At 41.3% G+C, this 26,185-nt stretch overlaps 1 protein-coding gene across 1 annotated transcript in view; it reads left to right on the top strand.

Annotated features, from left to right (window-relative positions):
* CFH (complement factor H) overlaps positions 1 to 16,694 on the top strand; it is a 38,896-nt gene extending 22,202 nt beyond the window's left edge. Inside the window, exons 12-24 of the mRNA XM_086462573.1 lie at positions 28 to 201; positions 1,559 to 1,741; positions 4,884 to 5,066; positions 6,500 to 6,661; positions 8,609 to 8,788; positions 10,287 to 10,493; positions 11,055 to 11,231; positions 11,822 to 11,998; positions 13,000 to 13,176; positions 14,467 to 14,649; positions 15,382 to 15,582; positions 15,887 to 16,084; positions 16,226 to 16,694. Coding sequence (XP_086318699.1) covers positions 28 to 201; positions 1,559 to 1,741; positions 4,884 to 5,066; positions 6,500 to 6,661; positions 8,609 to 8,788; positions 10,287 to 10,493; positions 11,055 to 11,231; positions 11,822 to 11,998; positions 13,000 to 13,176; positions 14,467 to 14,649; positions 15,382 to 15,582; positions 15,887 to 16,084; positions 16,226 to 16,227 — 2,204 coding nt within the window. The 3' untranslated portion in view covers positions 16,228 to 16,694. The remainder of the gene's footprint in view (positions 1 to 27; positions 202 to 1,558; positions 1,742 to 4,883; positions 5,067 to 6,499; positions 6,662 to 8,608; positions 8,789 to 10,286; positions 10,494 to 11,054; positions 11,232 to 11,821; positions 11,999 to 12,999; positions 13,177 to 14,466; positions 14,650 to 15,381; positions 15,583 to 15,886; positions 16,085 to 16,225) is intronic.
* Positions 16,695 to 26,185: the final 9,491 nt, after the last annotated feature.

Genomic DNA, 26,185 nt, shown 5'->3' on the forward strand with positions numbered 1-26,185 from the left:
CTATGTTGAACTATTTTGTCTTTGCAGCAATAGAGTGTGAAATGCTGACATTGCCCAATGGAGATTTTTCTCCCAAGAAGGGTAAATACCGCAATGGAGATGTTGTGAAATTTACCTGTGCAAATAATTACCTAAGAGTGGGACCTGCCTCTACTCAGTGCTATTACTTTGGATGGTTTCCATCACCACCAGTGTGTAAAGGTAATTATTCTGTTAACTTTATTGTTGTAGGAAATAGATTAAAATGCCTGGGTTCATGAAGACTTCTGCAGACACCTTCTATAAGTTGGTCTTGCTCCCAACAGCAATTATCCCACCTTTGTCTCTAAAAGGGCAGGCACTGGTCCTGTTTGGATCATTTCACAGTGTTTTGCTATTTCATGTGACAGGTTCTGAACAATTGAGCTTTCAATGTTGAACTTTCTGTTAGCTTTAGTTATGCCAGTTGGAGTTCTGCAATAACTGAAAGTGAGCTGGTGAACGGCTTGTGCAAAGTTTCACTCAGGTTGTTGACTGTAATGTATGAACAATTATTTATTATTCAAAAAGGCAAAAATAATATGCAATATGGCATCCAGGGGGGATTAATTTGGGTAAAGTCCTCTCTTACTGCATTCTAAATGTCCCAAGTTTTGCCACTGCCTAATGTTGATATCAGCTTTTGTACCCTATGTTCCTTTCTTTGATCACATGATATTGAAGAAAAAAACTGTTCTGGAGAGGACACAGAGCTGGACCCAAGCAAAAGAAACTCAGTGAAGGGTTTTCCTTGTGAAATTTCTCAGCTTTGTCCAGTAGGATGAACAAAATCATGCAGAAGGGAAGATATATGCCCCTATTCTTCTCATCCTTTTTAAGACAGAGCACAACTTACCGGCATCTAAAAGAATTTCTTTTGCTGGTGCTATGCACTTTCATGAGGAAGCCTGAGAAGATGAAGGGATCTCATATTTCTCATCTGCCTTTCTTCCCACTCAGTGAATTTCCTTGATGTCTTTCATGCTCTCATCCTTCTTTTTGCTCACTCTCCTTTGCATTTAAAAACAAGGATATTTCATATAGTTGGCCTTTTAGCTGAGGAACATTTTAAGCTCCCTTAACAGGAGTTTCATTCACTCCCTTAGAAGGGAATTCCTTTAATACACAGTACATAATCACTTGCTGGGTGATTTTTATGACATAGATTATTATTACTTGCAGAATCTTCACCATTTAAAAAAAAAAAAAAAAAGAATACTGAAGTTGTCATCCATGTAACACTTTTTCTCTCTTAAAACTGGCTTGATTTTATCAACCACTTCTTTTATCCTAGCATGCAATTGACAGTGCATGGAAGTAAGAGATTAGAGTAAGGCAGGGTCACGCCTGTCTGTTTGTGATCTCCAGCCCAACATGAATCCAGATATTCAAAGGCGTAAACCAATGACATGTTTAACCTGTTCTACTGATTTTTCTTAACTTTAAACAACAAAATGAGTTTATTTTATGTTGCACTTTTAACATGTAACTGTGCTAAAAGTACTGAGTTCAGAGCACAGATTTGATCTCTTGATTTCAGTGGGCGCCAGTGGCTGTGGACCTCCTCCTGCGATTACCAATGGAACTATTGCTGGGGACTCTGTGGAACAGTATCGGCATGGGGACAGAATGCAGTATGCATGCAACGATGAATTAAAATTGGTTGGATCAAAGGAAATAGAATGTGTTGATGGACAGTGGTCTCCTCCTCCCTCTTGCATTGGTAATCTGCATAACTTTTACTTGTGAGAACTCTGTAATTTACTGTAGACTAGTACTCACAGATATTTTCACATTTAAAATGAAATCTTTGCAGGTATAATATGTTATGTTCAAAATCAAGTTATGGAGGAAAAGTAAACACACACTATATGTAAAGCCAAAACTTTATTAGTAGTAGAATTGAAATCATAACAGTACAATCAAGGGCTTTTTGTGAGTCCAGATCGAATTATTATAGAAAGAAAACAGAAACATAGAATCATTATTTTGGAAAGACACCTTTAAGATCATCAAGTCCAACCGTCAACCCAACACCACCATGCCCACTAAACCATATCTAGAAACTCTGCATCAACACATTTTTTGAACACCTCCAGGGATGGTGACTCCACCATTTCCCTGGGCAGCCTGTTCCAATGTTTGACCACTCTTTCAGTAAAGAAATTTTTCCTAACTTCTAATCTAAACCTCCCCTGGCACAACTTGAGGCTGTTTCCTCTCATCCTATCACTAGTTATCTGGGAGAAAAGACTGAGCCCCACCTCCCTAAAACCTCCTTTCAGGTAGGTGTAGAGAGTGATAAGGTCTCCCCTCAGCCTCTTCTTTTCCAGACTAAACAGCCCCAGATCCCTCATCTGCTCCTCATCAGACCTGTTCTCCAGACCCTTCACCAGCTTCATTGCCCTTCTCTGGACACGCTCCAGCACCTCAATGTCCTTCTTGTAGTGAGGGGCCCAAAACCGCACACAGCATTCGAGGTGCGGCCTCACCAGTGCCAAGTACAGGGGTATGATCACCTTCCTACTCCTGCTGGCCACACCATTGCTGATACAGGCCAGGATGCTGTTGGCCTTCTTGGCCACCTGGGCACACTGCTGGCTCATGTTCAGCCGGCTGTCGACCAGCACCCCCAGGTCCTTTTCTGCTGGGCAGCTTTCCAGCCACTCATCCCCAAGCCTGTAGTGCTGCATGGGGTTGTTGCGACCCAAGTGCAGGACCCAGCACTTGGCCTTGTTAAACTTCATACAAATAAATACATAATATATAAAGAATAAATATCTAAATAATACAACATAATTACAATTGTTACACACACACTTTCTCTTATTTACCCCTTTTTCTGGTTTTACATTCACCCTTCTACCACCCCTTTGCGTCCCAATGTCAATGGCTTCAGCCCGGTGTGTTTCAGAGGGAAGTTACAGCACATGACCAGTATCTTAATCATTCACTGGGAGGAATATGATGTTGATGCTGATGATTTCCTCTTCCTCCTTACAGGATTTCTTGGGATAATTTTTAGGTTTGCTAGCACGCTTTTGTGCCTTGCCCTTTTTTCACTGGTCTACAAGTTCTGAATTAGATCCGTTAAGTGGGTTTTAAATATGTTAGGTACTTGTTCTTTGTTCTTTATATTACCCCTAAACCCAGTTTTGATCACCTCCATGCCTAAGCTGGACTTTTGTGTGCTATTCATAGCCTCTGGGTGCCAGGCTATGCCCTGTCTCTTACCATCCCACACCTCTACTCTGTGACACCCAGCCTTGGTCCCCCACTTCTCAAGGACTATTATCATACCAGCCCTGTATTCACCTGCATCATTATGTTAGAGTCATAATTACTCACTCTACAGAGACTAAAGACTTGCTACTTCTATGTATATAAAGCTATGGTTGTGCCATACATTGGTAACCAAAAGTAAAATAATTTGGCTATTGCTTCATCAGTGGAAAAATTGCTGTTACATCGAAAATAAGTAAGCACAAACCTCCAGGCAGGTCAGGACAGGTTCTGACCAAGTAAGCCTGATAATCCTCCAACCTGAGGTCTTGCAAGCTCAGTACAAACTCTGTGGCCTCTTTCTAGCAATGGCAATACTGTATGTTACTGGGGAACAGGGCTACAAACACGATGACTATGAATGCATTATGTACGTTGCTGTCTTCCGTATGCTAGAGCCAGCCATGTACCACAGTTTTTTATAGTCCTGCTATTGAAATGGTGAATAGTTCTACAGTCAAGTCTCCTGCCCAAGCAAAAGCACTTGCTTTCTGTGCATGTCATTAGGTAGCATACCTCAAACCTGAGAGTATGAATGACAGGAGTTAGAAAATGCTTGTGCAAAACTATGATTTGTTTATTAAGACAGTGTCTGAGAATTAGAGTAGAATGAAATATTCAAGCTGAAAATTTGTAAATCAGAAAAGAATTCAGGGTGCTCATTATGGAACAGGATGATGTAACAGCAGAACCAATAAATGGTGGGGGTTTTGTGGACTGGTTTACTCTGTCCCTATACAATTACATTCTGACATATCTTCCATGAGCAACACTGACAGTTTTAAAATGTACAGCGTGGAGCTTGCATCTTTTCGGTCCTTGATCCAGTGAGAATAGTTTCAGTGCACAGGCTTGAAAGGAGAGTGCTCCAAACTTGAGTGCAGGGTTGTTTAAATTCGTATTTGACTTTATCGTGGGTCTTCCCTCTCCCACTTTACAAGCAGGCCATATGCCCATGTTCCTCCTACATGCCTTTTTCTTCCTTCAAAAAAACTGCTCACACGCTGCACTCATCTGTGCAAGCCATTACCCTTTGCCGTCGGTACCAGTGCAACAGTGAGAGCCCAAAGCAGGAGCTGCAGTTATCACACTGAGGTGACAGCATGACAACCCTCTAAGTGGTTTTACAATAGTTTTCAGTTCTCGTAATACTGCCAACTGAAAGTGCACATTACAAATGTGTAGGCATATCATCAACTATCATTTTGACTGAGCAGAATCAGGGATCCAGGTGAGTTGGACTGATCGCACTCAGCGGTCCAGGTGAGTTGTATTAATTGAAGGTTTTCTTACACTTTAGGGTTTATGTACCAGAGAAAAATGTTTGGGAAATTCATGTCAGCTGAAACTGTTTGTGGAACAGTTAGCACAGTGGTGGAAAAGTAAGGGAAAAGACAGGAGAGGGATTTAATCAACTGACTAAAAGATATACATGCTCCAGCCATGTTGAAGTTTAGTTGTTATAATTGATGGGAGTAGGTTTGGCTCACCAAATGCAAATATAGTTATTTTTATTCAAGTTCTTTCAGCTCTTCTTGTATGACTCCAATATTATTGTGGAATACTTCTGCTCTTTTCAACAGAAGACAAAATGCCATGTGGATCACCTTCCTCTATTCCAAATGTTGTTCTTCATCAGGAAGACCAGGCCCAGTTTTTGCATGGTGATGAAGTAATTTGTGGATGTAAACAAATCTCTGGCAATTCTAAGCAGATGAAAATAAGATGTCTTAATGGGCAATGGAAGCCTTTACCTCATTGTGCCGGTAATCTATTTCCATAATATTTCCATAATATTTCATATGTGAGTGTAACGTAGTTCTATTCCAAATTTCAAAGACTTCAGCAATCAATATGTAGCCAGAGATACTATAATTTCATGCATCTCAACTAAGGTGTTTTTTTTTTTATTTGCTCCTCTTTTAAATGTGAACGTGTCCTTCATCCTGGAAAGACTCTGCACCTACAACTTTGTAAGCACTCTCAGTAGGTTTGGCAAAGGAAATGGACACTTGCACAGTGGGTAGAATCAAGTATGGGGGTACATCTTTGTGGTCTATGGTTCTTTCTACCCATCCATTTTCCAGTGTTCCTCCCTGGTACATTGGGAGGTGTTTCCAGTGTTCCTCCCTTCAGAAGCCTTGGGACATACCCACAATAAAGTAGCGTGCCTGTTGCATTAATCACTGGTTGTTTTATGTCTCTGTATATACCTTTGCTTTTTTAAAATCCTACTGGGAATTAAAAATAATATTAATAGCCACAGTGCGCTGGACTTAGCCCATCCTCACCTTTTTTATGTTGGTTAGTCCTTTTCATTTCTGATCAGTAATTTTGTCTTTTTCTCATCTTCCCATTTAGTTTTGCAGAGCATAAATTGAATGAAAGCAGTGTCTTTTTAAAAGACATAAACCTTTTTTCCTAAGAAAAAGATAAATATTTGCATTTGAGTCAGTAATTTAAGAAAAAAATAATACTGGACAAGAAGGCATTTTGTCTGGGATGATTTACCCCAGCACTTCACTTATCTTTAACAGAGTACAGTTTATGATCTATTCAATTCTTGGTTCCCCTTTTCTTCAGAAGTGATTTTATATTCATCAGTAATCACTGATAAATAAATAAATAAATAAAAGTACACTGTACCTTTATTTACAATTACATTGAGGACTGAATCTGGCACAAAACACAGCCTGCTTCACTTTCACAAGCAGCTTGTGTTCTGACTCTCAGAATCACCAGTCAGGGACACAAGACCTGGTTATGACTTAGATCCACTTCCACAGGAGATTGATACCTGATACATATTTGGTGTGGAGTACTACTTTATGCTTCTGTTTCTACAAGCAAAAGAATGTTTCTTTCTTGCTCATCTGCTACCTTTATAGCGTTTCAGGGAAGAAAGGAATGCTTAGTTTTTATGTTATTTCCTGCACTCAGCAAAAGGTGTCCTGTTAATGTAAAAATAGTTGCTTTGTGAAGCAATTGGGAAAAGTCTCTGCTTTAGATAGCTGGAACAAAAAAATCATTCTGTTTCTGTAACCTAGGAATCTTAGGAGTTACTTCAAACTACAGTAAGTAAAAAAACCCTTTCACATGGACATGCATTAGGAAATGGATGAACTCTTCATTGGCAAATGTGTATGTACATATTAACTGAACTAAATCTATTTTTTAGCTTTCTGTTGATTTTTTTCAGATCCATCTCCTAAGTGTGTACTTCCAATGGATATTGAGCTTGTGCAGAGAAAGAGGACTGGGGTCCTTGGCGTTATACTTTATAAGTGCAGATCAGCTGACAAAAGTACTAAAAAGGCAACTTGTGTGTCTGGAAAATGGTCCCCAGAGATTGAATGTACAGGTATGTGTTTAGATTTGCATACAATTTCTTCTTCTTATGTAGGAATGATAAATGCTCATTATTAAAGATTCTTAGCATTGCTGTGTCACTAGTCTGAAATAGAAATGCTGACATGCTTATATATATGCTTACTGGAGAATGTGCTAAAGGATGGTCATGAATAATTATGGGAATCATTTGAATAGTTAACTAGGTTTAGAGACATACTATTTAAGTCAGGTAGATTTAATAATCTCCAGTCTAATCTCAACTGGAACAGTTGTCGTTGTCACTTTCGATGTGAGAAAAGAGGCAATGATAAATTTAATCTCAGCTCTTCCAAAGTGCTTTACCATGATGCACATGAGAGTAGCACACAGCTCAGGCTCAAGCCAGAGTTCCGTTATTTCCTGTGAACATTCAAAGATTTTCTATTCCTGATTTTTCTTCTAGCTTCCCTTTCTGTTTTTCAATTGCTTCCTTCTGAAACAACAAGAAAAAAGCTGAGTTGGCCAATTCCAAAGCATACCCCTAGAGGAGCCTGCCCTTATGTAATACACACCAAAGGCTGGATGCCTGCAGGACTGCCTTTATAGAATCATAGAATCATTAGTTTGGAAAGACCTTCAGGATCATCAAGTCCAACCATCAACCCAACACCACCATGCCCACTAAACCATGTCTAGAAGTGCTACATCTACCTGTTTTTTGAACACCTCCAGGGATGGTGACTCCACCATTTCCCTGGGCAGCCTGTTCCAATGTTTGACCACTCTTTCAGTAAAGAAATTTTTCCTAACGTCTAATCTAAACCTCCCCTGGCACAACTTGAGGCTGTTTCCTCTCATCCTATCACTAGTTATCTGGGAGAAAAGACTGAGCCCCACCTCCCTACAACCTCCTTTCAGGTAGGTGTAGAGAGTGATAAGGTCTCCCCTCAGCCTCTTCTTTTCCAGACTAAACAGCCCCAGATCCCTCATCTGCTCCTCATCAGACCTGTTCTCCAGACCCTTCACCAGCTTCATTGCCCTTCTCTGGACACGCTCCAGCACCTCAATGTCCTTCTTGTAGTGAGGGGCCCAAAACCGCACACAGCATTCGAGGTGCGGCCTCACCAGTGCTGAGTACAGGGGTATGATCACTTTCCTACTCCTGCTGGCCACACCATTGCTGATACAGGCCAGGATGCTGTTGGCTTTCTTGGCCACCTGGGCACACTGCTGGCTCATGTTCAGCCGGCTGTCGACCAGCACCCCCAGGTCCTTTTCCGCTGGGCACCTTTCCAGCTGCTCATCCCCAAGCCTGTAGCGCTGCATGGGGTTGTTGTGAGGGCACGATATTGCCTGTAGAAGGCATGATATGATTGTAAAATGATCGTCACCTCCTTGCCTACTTTGATTATGCCAGATTTTTGGGAAATGATGCATGGAAATGGTAGAAGTGCACAGAGTGGCAATGACTCGAGGGAGCATTCCCTGTCAAAAACAAGATCTGGAGGTCTCCTCCTCTGTACATCTACCTCCTTTCCTCCCTTTTTCTTTCCTTTGGCAGGAGCAGCCCTTCGTTCCTTGAGTGGCAAAATTGAAGTTTATGTCTTTGTTAGCAGCTAAGTCTGAAGAAAGAAACAACCACAAAATAAAACAGGAACCCCAGAAGTTGGTCCAATTTTTCCTAAAGTAGTTCACCATAGAGAGAGGAATAGGGGAAGCACACAAGAGTGTGCAGCTGTGTGTAAAGGAAAGGAGGGACTACAAGAAGCTCCAGCTTAGATTGGTGTAGGCAACTGTGACTGTCTTTTCTGGGAGTTTGAAAGCATATGAGCACCTGAAGGCAGCTCTGGTGTTTCTGAAGCAGAACAAAATGATCATGGTATTATTTAATGGCAGTGTTTTCTTGGCTGTTTGTGTTGTAACCTGTGATGAACTGTTGCACTTTATATTATATTATAACATGTGTATGTGTCCTTAGCTGAGGAGAGTACATGCCCACCTCCACCTCAGCTGCCTGGTGCTCAACAGATAACAGTTGGAAGAAAATACAAGAATGGGAGTAAAATAGCTTTTTCCTGTCTAAAGGGTTTCCAGCTCATCGGTGTGAATGAAATAAAATGTATAGAAGGGAAATGGCAGTCACCGCCTCATTGTGTGGGTCAGTAGTGAATTATATTTTTCTGTTGATTTTATTATGAATTTCTGTCTTATGCATTTGCAGTCATCATTAGCAGGAGAATGGTATTATTTATGTTAAGATTATCGTGAACAAGTAACCACAGAAAAGCAATAAAACATAAGGTGCTAAAAAAAGTGCAGTTAGCCAACTGCTGGACAGTAAGTTCTTTTATTTACACAGACCTATCTAAGATGGCATATAAAACTTTCAAGTAGTCCCTCAAAAGCTGTATGTGTGTTTGTTTGTTTTGTACATTGCAGAGTGAAATCTCAGTTTTGACTGGGGGGCCTTTAACAGTATCCTGGTGAAAAAAAATCAGTATTATTTATTATTTAGTTGCAGTAGTAGCAATCTTTGGGTTTTTTCATTTTTATTCGGCCTTGATTTTTCTGCTTTTCTTTTTGTGGATTCTTCCTGTACTAGGAGTATAAACGATATGGCGTGTAACTCAGGCCATCTGTTGTAAGAAATGCTGAGGAATCTGTAATCCAATTGTTAAAATATTACCAAGGCAGGTGATATCTTGTAAGCAGAAGATCATTAAGAGACGGAATAAAGTGTTTTCAGAAATTAATAGGAGATAGCTGAGGAGAGGACAAATGAAGCGCCAGCTGGTGACTGATATGCACAACATGCCAACCATGTCTGTATTTTGCAAAATTCTGATGCCATGTGGTCTCTCTTCTTTTGCCTTGCCTGTGCATCTCCATTTCTGCTGATAAGTGGCAGACATAGAGAAGAATAACCAAAAAAATCCATCAGCTGTTCAGAAAACAACTGTTACTGAAATAAAATTCCCAGTCCCTCAACAGGAATTTTGTAATTAGATGGGGTTTTTTGTGGAATTTGGTGCAAACACATGCTTTCAACTTGATGTGTCAACTAATAAAACCTAGTTTACTAATAACTAAAAGGCATATAAAATGCAGCTTCACTCACTCATCAGTAGTATAGGAGAAGAAAGCATTGGGACAGGCCTGACTCAGGAGGCTTCATAGAGTCTAATCCATTGTATGTATCAGGAAATACATTATAATACCTCCTAAATTCTGTTCTTATTTTCATTTTTGTCACATCGTCACAAAACCTGTCAGGCTATTGGTGCAACTTTATTAATGGTGGAAAAATTTCATAGCTAACATTGTAGAAACTCACTTTCTGTACCCCAAAACAAGATAACATCTCTTCTGTTTCTCTGCCTATGCTCTTGATGCCAAACTGTAACTGCATCTCCTTGGTATGAACTGGAAAATGGCTTTAATTTGGTTCAAAGGAAAAGTGAGAAACCCCATGTAGGATGGAAAGAGAGAAGATTTGGTTTGTGTATCTTAGATATTTCTTCATCTTCCTTTCAAGGCATGCATTTAATTTATATTTGTATGATTGTATATTTTTCCTTTTCACTTTTAGATGGCATATGTCATCGCAATATTAATTGTCTTTCATTGTTATTTTCTGTGGTTTCTGTATTTTTTAGAAAGACCATGTTTGCCACCACAACCCGTAGAATGCGCTGATGTTCCCAGGCTGGAAAATCAACACTTGGAAATTAAAAAAGAAGGGAAAATAATTTATCTGACTGGTGCTAGATTTAAGTATGTTTCTCATTCTGGATACACGTTAGATGGACCATCAGAGATAACTTGTTCTATGGGAAACTGGACTTCCACTCCTACATGCTTGGGTAATATAAGAAAATAGTTTTTTTGAAGTGTGTTGGGGTTGACTAGTAAGAGCCAGTAGCTCCATATTTTGCTGTGGAATCTTATCATCCCTCAAGGGTGTCTTTGGAGCAATCTTGACCGGATGCAAGACTGACTTTTTGAACGCAGTTTAGTTTTTAAATATTCCTTTGTAGTCTTGTGATCTTTGTTCAGTTTGTATCTGTGCCAGATCCTCATAATTCAAGGATCTGTTTTCTACAGAGCCCACTAGTGACTAGGTGTTGCTGTGGTACGTCAGTGATGGGATCCACTTTGGTGCAGTAAGGCACAGAAGCCTTTATTAAACTTTTCTGCCAGGGTTATAAACAAGATCTAAGTATTCCAGTGACTGAAGTCCATGCCTGTTTGGGGGAATGACTTATTTACTCTTCCGTATGCTACCTTTTATATAAAATAAACTGTCAGCAGATGACTATGCTGATGCTAGAAAAAGCTCTCCAAAGCATCTGTGTGGTCGAAACAGTACACTCATTCTTCACGTATCACCTTAGCACAAGCATCATCTTTCTGTATCTTTTCAGAAATGCCATGTGGAAGTATTCCAAAAGTTTCCAACTCTCAATTTGAAGGCAGAATGAAGGAAACTTATGAGCCTGGTGAAACAATTCGCTACCAGTGTGATGCGGGGTTCCTGCTTGTTGGTCCCCCTGAAATTATTTGTAGAAAAGGAAACTGGACAGCACCACCCTTCTGTGAAGGTATAGGTTCTACTTCTAAGTCATCTGTGATCCTTCTCAGTCTTTCATGTTGTGAGTTAAAATAATGTCAAGTCAGGCATGCAAATGAGTCAGGCCAACAGAGCCAACAGGTGACTTGCTTTGAATGTGCTGCTACAACACCTATTTTTCTGGCTCCTGAGAAACAACAAGCAGGGGAGATCAGCAAAGAAATCATTTCCCCTATGGGCTTAAGCTAGTAGCTGACACTTAGCTCTCTGCTGAAATCAAGGAGGCAGATGGTTGTGGAGGAATGTCTGCTGCTGGAAGTTGCCCTCAAATAGTAAAACAATCACTTCACTCTCCAGCCCTTTGGCACACGGTGCTGTACAGAACCAATCTGGACATTCGGCTGATCTCTGCAACTCCTTTTCTCTTTTTAGTTGCTCTAGGCAAAAATAATATTGCGTGATGAAGCTCTGCAGAATAAGGACCATAATATCTTCCTTTTCTACCTGTAGAAAATTATCTGCATTACTTTTTTGCTTATCAGGAGCAATGGTGCTCTGGAATGCAATGTTCTGTGATTGTCACATTGCTGCCCTACTGGTCTTAAGTGCACATCTTTTCAGATGTTAGCTGTGGAGCCGCACCTGAAATTCCCCATGCTCATATTACAAGCGCTCAACAGGAGAGGTATCTGCCGGGTGCCGAAGTGCAGTATGAATGTGAAAGCAATTTTCAAATGACGGGTGGAAATTATGCCACTTGCACAAATGGAGAATGGTCACAAGCACCGACTTGCAGAGGTAGGAATCTGTGCTTTCCTCTTGCCTGTTAGCACAGAGGGGACTGTTTCTTTACCTACGCACTCTAAAGACTTTACCTTTTTCGCTTCTGTTTTCTTTGTGTTCCTCAACTTTGTACTTGATATTGCTTCCTTGCACTGCAATTTAATTTAACTGGATGCTTCTAGAAATACTGGGGCTATTTTCATCAACAGCAAAAATGTCTTGAAGAAGCAGGGCCCGAAACGTGCTGCTCTGTCATTCTGCTGTATGATACTGGTATTTCCCCCGAGTCCGCCATTCCACCAAACTTCATAGGAAGGCAGATAATGGCTCCTCTGTTGTGTTCAAAGCTGTCAGGGCGTATCTGAATGGAAGAAGCAATAGGGGAGAGAAACAGCTGTTCTTCTCCAAGGGCTCCACTCTGGCCAATGCAGATCCTAGCAGACTTGGACCTGGACCATGTGAGATCTTCTAAGGCTGTGGAAGCATTCCTGAGACAAGGAACTGTCAGGAGCTGTGCTCCTGTCCCCTGCCCAAATCTGTGGCTGCAGGGTAAACAAGCACTACTGGGCTTTCAAACAGCTCTGTGGAGCTGACTGCACTTTCGTGTCCTTGAGCAGTGCAGGCTGACAAGTCCCTCCAGCGCTGCCGGTCCTCCAGAGCTCTGTGGTTCAGCAGAGTGCTGGCTTGGCTGCTACCCCTGTGACTTCCAGGAGTGCCAGGGCTCTCTGGGACATGAGATGCAGGAAGGCTGATGTGGCTTCTTGTGCCATAAGGTATAGCTACAGCAACTGGCTTTTTCTAGAAGTTCTCATTGACCCTGGGATTCCCAGAGTGTTCTGATGCCACTATCATATCGCATTGCTTTCTCCTTGCACACTCCCTCCTTGGAGCTGTGACACACTTGAGGCAGAAAATCTTGACAGAAATTGTAAAAAGGTTGATTCCTTTAACTGTCACTTGTATAGGGGAACACCTCAATGACTGCAAAATGTGACTGCAGCAGTGTCTCTTTTCAGATGTGACGTGTGAACCTCCTCCAGAAATTGCTGGTGGTAAAGTTCAAGGTGTTAAAAAGTCAAGGTATTTGCCTGGGGAGAGTGCTCACTACCAATGCTGGCAAGGTTATGAGATGACTGGGGCTTCCACCATAGCATGTCGGAATGGCACCTGGACAAAGCTGCCAAAGTGCAAAGGTGATTTCTCTCTCTCTCTTCATACTGTCACCTGTCAGTGAGACTGTCACAAAGCTGACTCAGTGGCATTTACTTCTCCAAATTTCGATCTCATTACTGTGTTCAAATGCAACATATGTGGCACACTCAGGACAAATCCATTTTCGCGGGTGTCAATTCAGATGAGCTTACCAGCTGAGTGACCCACATGGCTTCACTTGAGAGGGACACGTATGGAAAAGCACCCTGAGGCCAAGCGCAGTTGCTGGCCAGGTCTAATTCTGAGGCACAGCCCTTGGACTTCTTAGAATCTACTGTTTCTACCTGCCTGATGAGAAGAGAATGAGAAATTTTGCTGTCAATGTTGGAGAGCCTTTCTGAAGAAGGGCTTCCCTACTAATTGACATCCAGATAGTGCAGACAATGCATTGCTATACTGAATGCCATGGAGTCAAATCAACTGTTAAATCAACTGAGGGCAGAATTCGATGTGCGAGCAAACACCCATATACTGTGCTGGTGCCTCCTGGGACTTCATGAGCACAGGGAATAATTCCATTTGTTTTCGTTAAACACACAGAAAGATTCAGCACATGAACCAATGCAGCAGCATTTGACTCAAAACGACCCAGCTGGGAGCTGAAAGGGGTACAGAAAGAGCAGATGAATTGAGACCAGGCTCCGTATTGTAGCTCCAGAACACAATGCCAAGTGCAAAGAGGTTCATTGCTGGTACCAAGGGATGTGGGTCTTCCCTGAATATTCCCCAATGCAAGGTCCGTTGGAAGGCCAGGCTTGGCAGCAGAGTGGTGCTTGAATAGGTATAAAACTCTATGAGGCATCAGTGCTTAAGGATTGGCACATGTGAGCTCCCCAGTGGCCATAAGTGGCCACCCAGAGCCCACGGGCTATCGCGTTAGTGATTACAGCAGGGCAGTTCAGTGACAGTGGTTACTGTCTGCAGTCGGATGCACTCTTCTCCCTGCTCAGGCAGTACAGGGAGGAGGTGGATGTCAGGCCCTTTGGAAAGAATCAAACGCTACGCCACTGTGCAGGATTAGAGGAGGTTCTGCAGACAGCTGCAAGTGCTCCAACCATGGACAAATGGGGTGAAATGGAAGTTGTGAGTCCCAGCCATGGAGAAAAGAGACAATAATGCTCTTTCTCACCTGCCAGGTATTTGGTTTTCTCCCTGCTTTCCTCCATGTCTCTCAGAGTAGTGCCAGTGTACCATCTGGTAGTATTTGTGGCCGGGCCTCCACTGCAATTAAACTCTCGTGGCTTTCTCTCTGATTCAGAAATTTCTTCCAGGGAAAAGTGGGAAATGTGGCCCTCCTCCAGTTATTGAAAATGGAGACCTTCTTTCCTTTTCCATGCAAGAATATCCACAACATACAACTCTGGAATACAAATGCCCAAATCTCTATGTCCTGGAAGGATCTCGGTATATCACCTGTACTGATGGGCAGTGGTCAAGCCCTCCAGTTTGCCTAGGTAGGTTGAAGCACGTGCTGTGTGGCCAAAGGCTGTGTGACTGCTCCTGTTGTCTTTTTCTCAGGTCCAGAGGGCCTCTGTCGTGCAGCAGCACTTGTGCTGGGGGTGCAGTGCTGGCAGGGCAGCACAGCAACGAGTCCTTCTTTTGTCCAGAGGGAGTTTCTGCTTGAAGTTGGCTTGTGTAGTCCCCTCTGCGGCCTGCTGTCTCTCGCCAGCACAATGGGTTCAGGAGGGGGGCAGTTTGGCTGAACCCCGCTGTGCGAGTGGATCTCCATCACTGTGCAGGGCTCCCGAGGTGGGGGACACTGGTGCGGTCAGCAGGCTGCGAGGGGGAAGGGTGGGTCTGGGTGCATGGCAGTGCTGGGGAAGTCCGGGGCTGCATCCGTGACGCGGCGATGAAGAAACTCATTTAGAGAAGTGCCGAGCCAGAAGGGAAGGAGGGATCCCAAAAAAGACACGGGGAAGTTCATCGGTGCCTGGTGACTTCCCCACCCAAGCTTTGACCTTGCTCTGTGTGACTGTCAGAGTGAAAAGGCTTCTCCATAGCTCTGCGTGGGTCCCAGCCACGGTCTTTTTTCCCTTTAGCTTGGATGTGAATGTCTTTCCTGTTGCAAGTAACAGGGGGTCAGAGCATTTTTTGATGTGAAGAGCTTCTGTAGGTTGTAGGAGAAAAAAAGTTACCTGTGGCACGTCTGTATGAAGTGACGACGCTCTTCTCTTGCCTTTTTCAAGTGGCCTGTACAGCATCTGAAGAAGACATGGGCAGAAACAATATTGAGCTGAAATGGGTTGCAAAAACCAAGCTGTATTCCAGATCGGGTGACTTTATTGAATTTCAGTGTAAACGAGGCTACATGGAGGACCCAGCATCTCCCCCCTTCAGAGTACAGTGTGTGGAGGGGACGTTTGAATATCCACACTGCAAGCCAGGAAGTAAGTCATGTCCACTTTGGCCACAGCTTAGGTGCTGTGTTGTTGCATTTTTAGTGCTGAAGTGGAAGGGAAAGCCTTTAGCTCTCCTGGGGAAGCAGCTGGGGAGGAGCCACGGTGTGGGAGCATCCTGTAAGCTGCAAGGGGTGAGGGTCTGTGCCCCCACGGAGCTGTTGACCGATGTACCTGAGCTGGCAAGACTGCTGGGGAAAGGGCCCTCAGGGACCCTGAGCTGGTACCAACAGTTTCAGAGCATCAGTTGTCCCGTGTGATGTCTACAGAAAAATAACAAAAGTATTTTTTGCAGAGAACTGCACCGTGCTTGGGTCAACTATGGAGAGGAACAATATTAGACTACAGTCATCAAGCCGTACGAGCACTGGGACCTATAGCACCGGGGATTATATTTTATTTGAATGCAAGTGGTGGTACCACCAAGATTCACACCCTGAGAAATTTAGAGCTATGTGCATGGATGGAGAGATTGAGTATCCTAGGTGTGCATGTAAGTGCTCGGTGCCGAGGACATGGGAGGGCTGTAGGAGGCAGCTTTGCTGAAACTGCCTCTCCACTGCTCTGAGGAACCGCTGCGGTGTGTCAGGCTTGGTCTTCACGCCTTTTCCCTGTTTCTCTCTTCACGCTGCAGGATGTTTGGCTAAACGGAAATGGCATGAAGCGGCCCAGCTGTGGAAATGAAAGATCCCTCAACCAACCAAGTGATTTGAGCTCCATTGTTCCTGGCGTTTCCCATTTTGATGTGCTTTGTTTGCGGCTTAGCCAACGTTCTGTCTTCGAATTTGTTGTTGTTGTTCTTTTTGTTCTTGGATGGTTTTATTCACATCTTAGCCATTTTTTGTAAATATATTTACATTTTGTAAATGTGTTTACATTTTATCCATCCGAACGTGCTTGCGTTTTATCTATTCTATATTGATCTCACTGTTATTTTTATTAACCTTTGTGTCCTGAAATAGGCTGGCTTTGGTGGCATACTGAGACAGGAATTAAAGCCCGCAGGTAGTTTGATCATCTGCAAGTAGAGTGTGTTTGGCCTTGTGTGCTCCTAGCTGCTTCTCTGTGCCCTTGCCTGGAAACTCCCCTGGGGTCACGGCAGAGATGAGTGTCGTGACCTCCTGAGCAGGAAGAGCACGTGAATGAAGCCTCCTTTAAATGAGTCAAGGAAGTCCCTAGACAACTCAGACCCAGCTGTTGTGGGGGACTTGAGCCTCACTGACATTTGCTGGAGGGGCAAGATGTTGGGATGCAAGTAATGAGGATTTCTGGATGGAGGCGGGGATGGCTTCTTGGTCAGGGTCCTGGGTGGGTGAATGCAAGTAGCAGAGTACAAATCATATGCCTGAGGAGAGCAGATTTTGGCTTATTTAGGAAACTACTAGGTGGGATTGCTTGAGATTCATAGAGGTGTCCAGAAAATCTTACAGGTCCTCGTGGACAGAATCTGCCAAGCACAAAATATTAAATTCTGGTGCTCAGAATGAAAAAATTGCTTACCAGGAATCTGGCTGCACTAATCAGGGACTTCACATAGATCTCTGAAGCAGAAAATAAATCAATGTACAGGAGACTGAGGCAAAAACAGGCTTGTGGAGAAATGCTAGGCTTGTAAGGTCATTATGCCCTGGACAGAGCAAGGATGAGAGCTGAGCAGCTTGCTCATCTGGCAAAAAACAGCAAAAGGATAAGCGTGCTGATATCTGCTTCTCCCTACTAGAAACCTTGCAAGGGGAAGTAACAGCTGACAGAGGGAGCCTTGCGGAGGCAAGACGGCTCTGTTTCGGCTAAAGAGTGCAGAAAGACTGTTTCAGCACAAAACTGAAGGCTACGCTGCCCTGGAGTGAAACTTTTGCTTAATTATCTAGGAAATTAATATTACAGTTAACACCCCTGCCTAATTCTATACGTATATGACTGTCACTCAACTCTTTGCCTAAATCATGCTATACGTAACCCGTGGGAAGGGAAACGGAGAATTAGAGAATAAAAAGAGGAGAATAAGGGGTAAAAGTTGGGAGAAAGGGACTGAAGATCGAGAAGAGAAGGTTAGCAGGCTGTGCTCCTCTTCCTCCACCCAAGATAGGGACGCCTTCTTGGTAAGAATTGCGCCTTTGCCCTGGCGAAGAATACCCGGGAGAACTGGGCCAGCATTATTATAGTACATTAGCGCTGTTGCAGTAAGCGCCTTTATCAACGGCAATTCCGCACCTGTAATATCTGTCGCTCTAATAAATTACCTGTATTTGCAACTTTGCGAAACTGCTTCAGTGAAAGTCCCTGAGAGGACTCTGACAGGCAAACGTCACACCCTTACTCTTAACGCAACAAGGCTACACAGTGAACTGTCCATAGCAGTGACTTGGCATGTATGGATAGTGTTGCGAAAGCTGAAGCTCACTTGCAAGGGACACCAAGAGTCACAAGAAGGTATTCTATTACTACACTAGCATTAAAACAATAGAAGAGAAAAATGCGGCCTGTCATTAAATGGGGTAGGTGATTTTGTGACAGCAGCCCCACATGGAGCTGAAGTACTCGGTGCTTTCTGTGCCTCAATGTTCATCAACAAGATATTGTCTTCATTTCTGTAATTCACCCCATCCTGTCCTCTGCTGACGGACAAACATCCAGCGTTACGCATACATTCAGAGGAAGCTGGGGGGTGAGGGGGAGGGCAGGTAAAGGACCTCAGATGCTTGGCCCCGCTGATTGAGATCTACAGCAGCCATTTTGCTGTGGCACTGCCCTTGGCGATGCAGAGCTGGGGATGTAATTTTCATAGGGAAAGCACCCTTGGCCTCATAGTATACAAAAGCATTTGCATTCTTTGAAATTTGCTCTAGCTGAGTGTTGTTTCTCTCTGTATCTAATGAGGATGCATGTCAAATCAACAGAGGTAAAATAAAAAAAAAAGGGCTATTTAAGTTATCTCTTCTTCTGTGGTATTAGAATTAAGAATTAGATTACCAAATCATAATCCAAGCAATTTCTGTCTCCCAGTATTTTTACATTAGTGCATAATAGAATTCCTTCCTTCTTAGAAAAACAGGCAAAATGTAATCACTTTTGATTATATCTTAATGAATTAAGTAGCATGATAACAGAATGAGATATTAATGGCTTAATTAAAAAAGACAGCATGAGTTTAATATTTATTTATTGCCAATAATGCGGTGAGTTTTTTTAGAAATCTTTATTATTTGTCTTCTGAAGCAACAAACAACTTGTGAAGCTCTTTCCCTCTTGGCATGCTTGCTCAGTAAAAATAGTGATCATGTTACCGAGGTAACTCTTCATGTAAAATTATATACCTTTTCCCTTGGGTGGCTTGTTGAGGTTTGGGGGCCGCAACAGAAAGGTGCTTTATGGTAAAAATGTAAATATCTTTTTTGTATCTTTCTAGTTCCATTGTATTTGTATTTCTCTTTGCATCTTATTTTATAGAACACACATCCTCAACAACCTAACTAGTAAGTCTCTCCTTTGGTCAGTATTTTATCTGACTACTATTTTCCTCGTTTTCACAGAAATATAGGTATCCATATGATTCTCTCTGATATTCCACTATTGAAGCTGGTGTATATTCATTCAAGTACAAGATAGTGATATTTATTCCCATTATCAAAAACAGGTGGCAGACCCCATTTCTCAGATGGTAGAAGTATATCTATTTTCAAGAAAATCAGCATCACTCAAATAATCTCAAATTTATACCCAAATAGTGGCTGTAATTTTTTTATAACCATGATAAATGAGGAAAGGCTTTTGGATTTTTAGAGGTAATATTTCCATCTGATAATTTGATGGAGGATTTGATCCTTTCTTGATTGTTATATTCTTGGCCATCTGACAGGCTCACTGATGCCAGCAAGGAGCTCTTTGCTTTGCAGTCACCTTGACTTGATTATTTTATCCAGGACCAGAGCACATAAATTACATGTTTATCAGCATGTTTCAAGTATGTCTGAAATATGCAGGTATATTTCCAGTATCACTGCAATAATGTTGATGTGTACAGATGGATGCTATATAGTGCTGCAGATGTCACTGTTGTTCACACTCGGTTGCAGACATCGTTACTTTTAGTTTGATTTAGTTGCATTTAATTCACATATTGAAAAAAAGTGTTTACTTAGTTCTTTTCTGATCAGAACTGGAATCCTAAATATTTCTATTCTTTTTCTCCTTTAGTTTTGAGGTAGAAACACTTTCATAGACACCTAAGACCAGAAAAGAGGGGACTACAGTTCTTACTTTAAATTCAGTAGGAAGCAAGTGAAATTTCTGAGCATGATGATGGGGCAGACACCTCAAGGCTGTGACCCGCTGCCTACCCAGAACTCCCTTTAAAAGCGGTGGGGCTGTTTGCTAGACTCATGTGCCATATCCACATTTAATATCATTCATCTTTGACATACCATTGTGAGTGTAGAAAGGCAGAGAGGTGGGAGTATATTTCCAGGATGTTTACATACAAGGAGTGCTGATAGCTCTAAATCACAAAGTGAGAGCGTATTTTCAGATGCGTTTGCAAGAAAAGCTGAAAAGGCACAGTGTGTTTTAGTGCACTAAATGTTATTAGATGCGTTAGCGTTTGCAGAAAATGTATATTTTTTTCAGTAAATAAAACTAGATTCTTCATAGGCTGTTTATAGAACTAGAAGGTAAATTATCTTTACATTCTGGTGGCTGTGACCCATTTCCATGCCTACAAATTATTCTCTGTGACCTGGAAAGGTTCAGACCTTGCTGGAATTGATAACACCTTGTTTCTCCAGGAAAAAAAAAAGTACCTTTTCTTTCTAGATTCTGTAATGATGCCGCAGATGGCTGCACTACATATTATAACTGAAAGGATTCAGACATATTTTGACCTATGGCTGAAATAAAAAATAATTGAATTTCATTGAACTATCCACTATCAATTCCAGTTATAAATAGTTATAAATTCTAATAACATGCCCTTCTGGCAAATAAAGTGAATGGTGTCCTGGGCTGCATCAAGAGGAATGTTGCCAGTAGGTCGAGGAAGATGATCCATCACCTCTACTGAGCACTGGTAGGACCACACCTGGAGTGCTGTGTGTCCAGTTCTGGGCTCCCCAGTACAAAAGAGATACAGAGTCATGGAGAGAGTTCAACAAAGCACCGTTAAGATAATTAAGAGACTGGAGCATCTCTCACATGAAGAAAGGCTGAGAGAACTGAGACTGTCTAGCCTAAAGAAGGGACAGCCTGAAGAAGGGTGGTTAGCCTAAAGAAGGGGAGCGCAGGGGGAACTCATCCAGGTATATAAATGTATATTCTTCTCTATACTGTTATCAGTAAAATGAAATCCCTCTGTCACTTAATATTGGCCTAAAGTGAAAACAATTACAGAAAAATTATTTGCAGATAAAGTCAGTAAGTCTCTGCTTCCTTGCTCTTCTGAAATTTTTTCTAGCCCAAAGGAGGTAATTTGAAATAGTACAGGTAGATTTTTTTTTCCTAGGTAAGTGATAAAATCTCCACAGAACTGAAGTTTTCTCATTTCTGTATATCTAGTCACAAGCCATGGCTAAATGAAGGGGGGGGGGGGAGGGAATTGGGTAGCTGATACCCATAATAGACCAACAGCAAGACAAACCATGGTTTTACCCCTAATTTTGCAATCCAGCAATTAAGCACAGCCAAGTTCTAATACAAGTTACTTATCACAGTGATATTAAAACTGTGTGTGACTTAGCACATCTATTTGGCATTTTGGGGCTTCTGCTGTTTCACAAAGACATCAAGTCTTCCTGTTCCCCCGCCCCCCCCCCTCCTTTTTTTTTTCTTTAAATAAACCTCCAAATCACAGTAGCCACACGATTACAGGAGTTTTGGGGTGAAAAGTTATTCAACATTCTGCTTTTAGTTTTTATTTATATTTTAAAACAAGAGCTACACCTACTTGAAAGTACAGCATTATGGGTTTATTAAACTCATATGAATCCCACACAAACTAGCAAACTTTAAAACTATTTATTTTCTGATGTTGCCTTTCATCTAGTGTTTAAAAGACTGCAAGCAGATATTTAGGATCTTTGAGGATTTTGCCACACAAGAAATGTAAGAAATGAGGAGGCAATCTGATACACTTCAAGAGTTTTGGGTAAAACTGCAATAAATAGCAATAAATTTGTGAGAAGAAAATAAAACCAAACCTTTTATCAGCAGGCGAACCTATAAGTGTTAATTTCAAAAAAGTTACTCTTCATACTACTTATGCTGTCATAAATATTGGGGAGGGGGTGGTGGGAGGGTGGGGGTGGGGGTGGTGTTGTCTCAATGTTAAACCATCCAAAAAAACCACAAGCCACCAACCAAGACTCCAGTGTGCTGAACAGCAAGAAATGCTAAACAAAATGTCAAATATAATTAAAATAAACATAAATTTGCAGATAGCAAATTAAAAATAAATCAGATCTTTAATATAGGTTTTTAAAGTGCTGTTTGAAAGTTAGATTTTTTTTTTAATCATACTGTTAAAAATTGTTGGCTATTCTTTGGTAAAAATTGCCTCGAGTTTTTTTGTGCTTCAGTTAAGCTCTTAATCGATGGACAGTAATGTCTTAAGCTTACTTTATTTACCTTACTCACACTTGCTACTCTTTTAGTACACCTGCAGTTATCATTACTCTGTCACTCTCAGTTCGAATTACTACCACTCCCGCAGTAAGTCATCGACTTACAAGTGATTTTCTGCTTCTAGTGGTCCTGGAGAGACCGACAGAAAGTACAAATGGTAAGTCTCAGAACCAGAAGGAAAATTAAAAGAACCTCCGTATATTATTATTATTTTGTTCAACTGCCAGGATTTGAAGGTTAGGATCATAGATGCATTTTTCTTATAACTTACATATTGACAAAATTGAACCAAGGAAAAAATAAGAGTAACATGACAGAGAGAGAGGAGCAAAATGCCACATGTCTCTACTGTATCAGAGCATGAATACTAAACTGTCAATAACTGCTCATCTCTTTCAGTTCACAGATTTCATAATTTACCTACAAGAAAATGTTGATCGTAAGAGATATGTTTGTCAAAAAAGAAAAACCCCACAGTGTAGTCTTTGTCAGATTTGGGAGCAAAGATTTTCAGGTGATGAGAGGACAGAGAGATGTGCCGCTGCTTGCTGGAATTACACACTATTTTTTTTCTTTGAGTGGTTCATACATCTCTCTGAAGATCCAGCCAGAATGGGTGAAAATCTTCTCCCTCTTTGTAAGGTGCTTAATAAAGATAATACCAGCCTTCTTCATGACAATCCACCATTACTGTAGCTCCTGTAATCCTTTAGTCCCTTGCTAGCAACCCTGGACGTGGATAATAAGCAAAAACAAAGCCCCCAGTCATCCAGCAAGTGCTGTTAAGACAGATTCGCTAAGACGTATATTCATGCCTAAGCAGTTGGCAGACATCTCTAGCTCCTGTCCAGAAGGCGTATACTATGGTAACATTTTAAATACCACTTCACTGAATGTAGTCTATCTTCAGAGATTGCTTTAGGGAAATCAGTTATACACCAATCTCAAACTAGAGTTAAGCGCCAGAGCTCAGCCTTCACTACAAAAGGAAACACTACTCCAAAAGCTAAGATAAACTCTATGCCTCTTTTCTTTACCCATGTGTTTCCATCCCATGTATTTCCATCCTGTTCTGTACCGAGATAATGAAACTAAGAGAAAGTACGCTGACCAAATACTTTTTCTTTTCCTTTTTTATTTTCCCAGCAAACAGAGCTTTGAAGGGTGTGGCTATAGATTTTGATTGCAGATTTACTAAATCAATAAATAATAATTCTGAATGCAAAGCTGAATAAGCAAAGATGAAGTTATAATTCAAGTTTGTTTCCTTGTTCTTTCACTATCCAGCGATTTTACCACCTAACTTTGGAGTGAAATTCTAGAGTCACGTTCCCTTCTCCACACCTAACAGCAATCCATCAGCAGGGAATACAAACTCAGGTTCCTTGAATGCATCTGAAGTAAACAGGATTCATAGCCATGATACTTGAAGAATTAAACTAGAACTCCACAATGAAGTAGCCAGAGCAGAACTGCTATCCAGTCTGTACTAGGTAAAACAGACTATTCATCAGGTTTTGTCTGCACTCCTCCCGGACCCAATCTTATCATCTTACCCCCCTCACAATATTTACTCTATTCTAATGCATATTCCTCTTAGGTTTCTATATACCTGCTGCACAAAACCTTTCACGGATTCTGCTCCCAGGCTTCTCATGTACAGGGGTATTTGATTACCACTCCGTTTTGAACGGTGAAGTCCTCTGCAGGAGTCCAGAGGATTTTGACTGAAGTGTATGAAAAATGTTTTCCGTCTAGTAACAGTTACTTTGAATCTACTTTCCTTTACCTGCTGTATCATTGGAAATTCAGCAACTACCTTGACTGAAGAACTTTTTTTCTCTGCTTATTCTTTCATTTGATTATAGAGCCTTGAATCCTTCTCTAGTAAGAAATCTTTCTAAAGACTTGAACCTTTCATTACATAGGCTAGACTTCTTTTTTATACTCATTTGGCCACACAAATGAACTTAAAAATATGCAGACCTCTTTTATAATATAGCAAAACTATTTTGAAAGTAAAAATTAATAGAAATTTTGTACAAAATCCAAAAGTAGATAATTTTTAAGCTGAAAACTATGCTGTATTAAATAATAACAGCAAAGACATCGAAACAAGATGATTTTCTCAGACAAAACAAAAGCTGACTTGGCATGGCATTTTGCTAGCTATTAAATTTTCTCCACATCAGAAGCAGTTACATTGTTTGGAATGTAACTTTCTACATTTAAAAATTAAAACTAACAATCTACAGAAAATATATAACTTGATACTTCAGAACAATACACTTCACAATTTTCAAACTACTTGCATGCTGTGTAAGTGTAAAATCATCATGCTCATGATACTAATTGAAGTAAAAAGGCCAAGCTCATGCCAAAAAATTTTAGGAAGAGAGCTGAAAAAAAAAAAAAGCTAACTCCACGTGATTGTAAGGAGCAAAAGTCCCAGCTAGTAACATAAAGTGAACTGTATTATCAGGAATATAGACAGAAGAGAAAGGTATACAAATCAGGAAAATTTCAGTTACAAAAAAATCAGTGAAAATATTTTAGCTAACTGTAGTGGACAATTCATCAGTACTAACATCCTTTTTATGCTGCATGAAGTAATTCAACAACTGGGATCTGTGGTTTAAATTCCTATTTCACCTGCTTATAGAGGAGTAGATTTGAAGGTACATTCATTGGGGTGTATTAACCAACAGCATCTGTGGAAAAATGACAAGGAAGTGATGAGAAGACTTTGCTATTCAAATGCACTCTACCGGATATGATACGAATGCAAACAGCAATGCCAAACAGGTAGAAGCTTTGGGAAGTTCAGCACTTTTCACTGAGGGGGCCCTTCCTTCAATATCCTCATATGCAAGAAGCCAATTCCCTTCAAAAATGTGCTCCACAGGCTGCTGCAGGCCCATCTTCAGGTATGATATTTGCTATTACCAGATTAGTATATTCTGTTTCAAAGTTTGGGTTTTTTTCTTCATTTAGCTGTCATGATGCTTAAGCTATATTTAGGTTATGTGGGTCACAAAGATGAATTTTTTAAATCTGTTCCTGAAAGGTATTAACAATTCCTGAATTTCAGGCCTCAGAATCACAGTTCATCTGTCAAAGAATATTAATTAAAAGAATTACTTAAAGATATAACCCTTAAGTTGAACAGTAGCTGCAGCAACAGGAAGTTGATCTAGTTAGCTGCATAAAGCAGGCAGGATTGGGAAGGATGGGGGGAAGGGGGGGGGGGATGTTGACTGTCTATTCACTGGTTGTATGCAAATTGATTCAAAGCATTTTTATTTTATTTTATTTTTTAAATTTTAACATAAAGCTGTGTTGGAAAGCCTTTTTCTGGCATGTGGGAAAAAACTTGCATCAGGAAAAACAACTCCTGTGGGGAAAAAAAACAACTCATGTGGAAGAAACTTATGTGGGAAAAACTTGTGCGGAATAAAAGCGTGTGGGGAAAAACTCATGTGGGGAAAAGCTCACAAGGAATAAACGCACGTGGAGCGAGGGTAAACTCACATGGGAAAACGCGTGGGGGAAAAAATATCTCGTGGAAAAACTCACATGAACATCTGTAGGACAGACCTGGCAGTGGAGAGAAACAGAGGGGGGAAAGAGAAACATGGAGGAGAGAGAAAAATGCGAGGGACGGAGAGGGAGAAACTATCTAAAACCGACAAATAACAACAGGGAGAATTCTGTGTCCAAGCATTTAATGTATATACACCCAAACATAAATGTATATATGATATATATAAATACCTGAATGGAGGGTGCAGAGAAGATAGAGACAGGCTCTTTTCAGTGGTGCCCAGCCGAAACACAGGAGAATCCTTCTGAATTTCAGGAAATACTTTTTCACTGTGGGGGTGATCGAGCACTGGCACAGGTGGCCCAGAGAGGCTGTGGAGTCTCCATCCCTCAAGATACTCAAAAGCTCTCTTGGCATGGTCCTGGACAGCCTGCTCCA

The sequence above is a fragment of the Leptosomus discolor genome, chromosome 3 (assembly GCF_034619465.1).
Source record: "Leptosomus discolor isolate bLepDis1 chromosome 3, bLepDis1.hap2, whole genome shotgun sequence".
Lineage (NCBI taxonomy): Eukaryota > Metazoa > Chordata > Aves > Leptosomiformes > Leptosomidae > Leptosomus > Leptosomus discolor.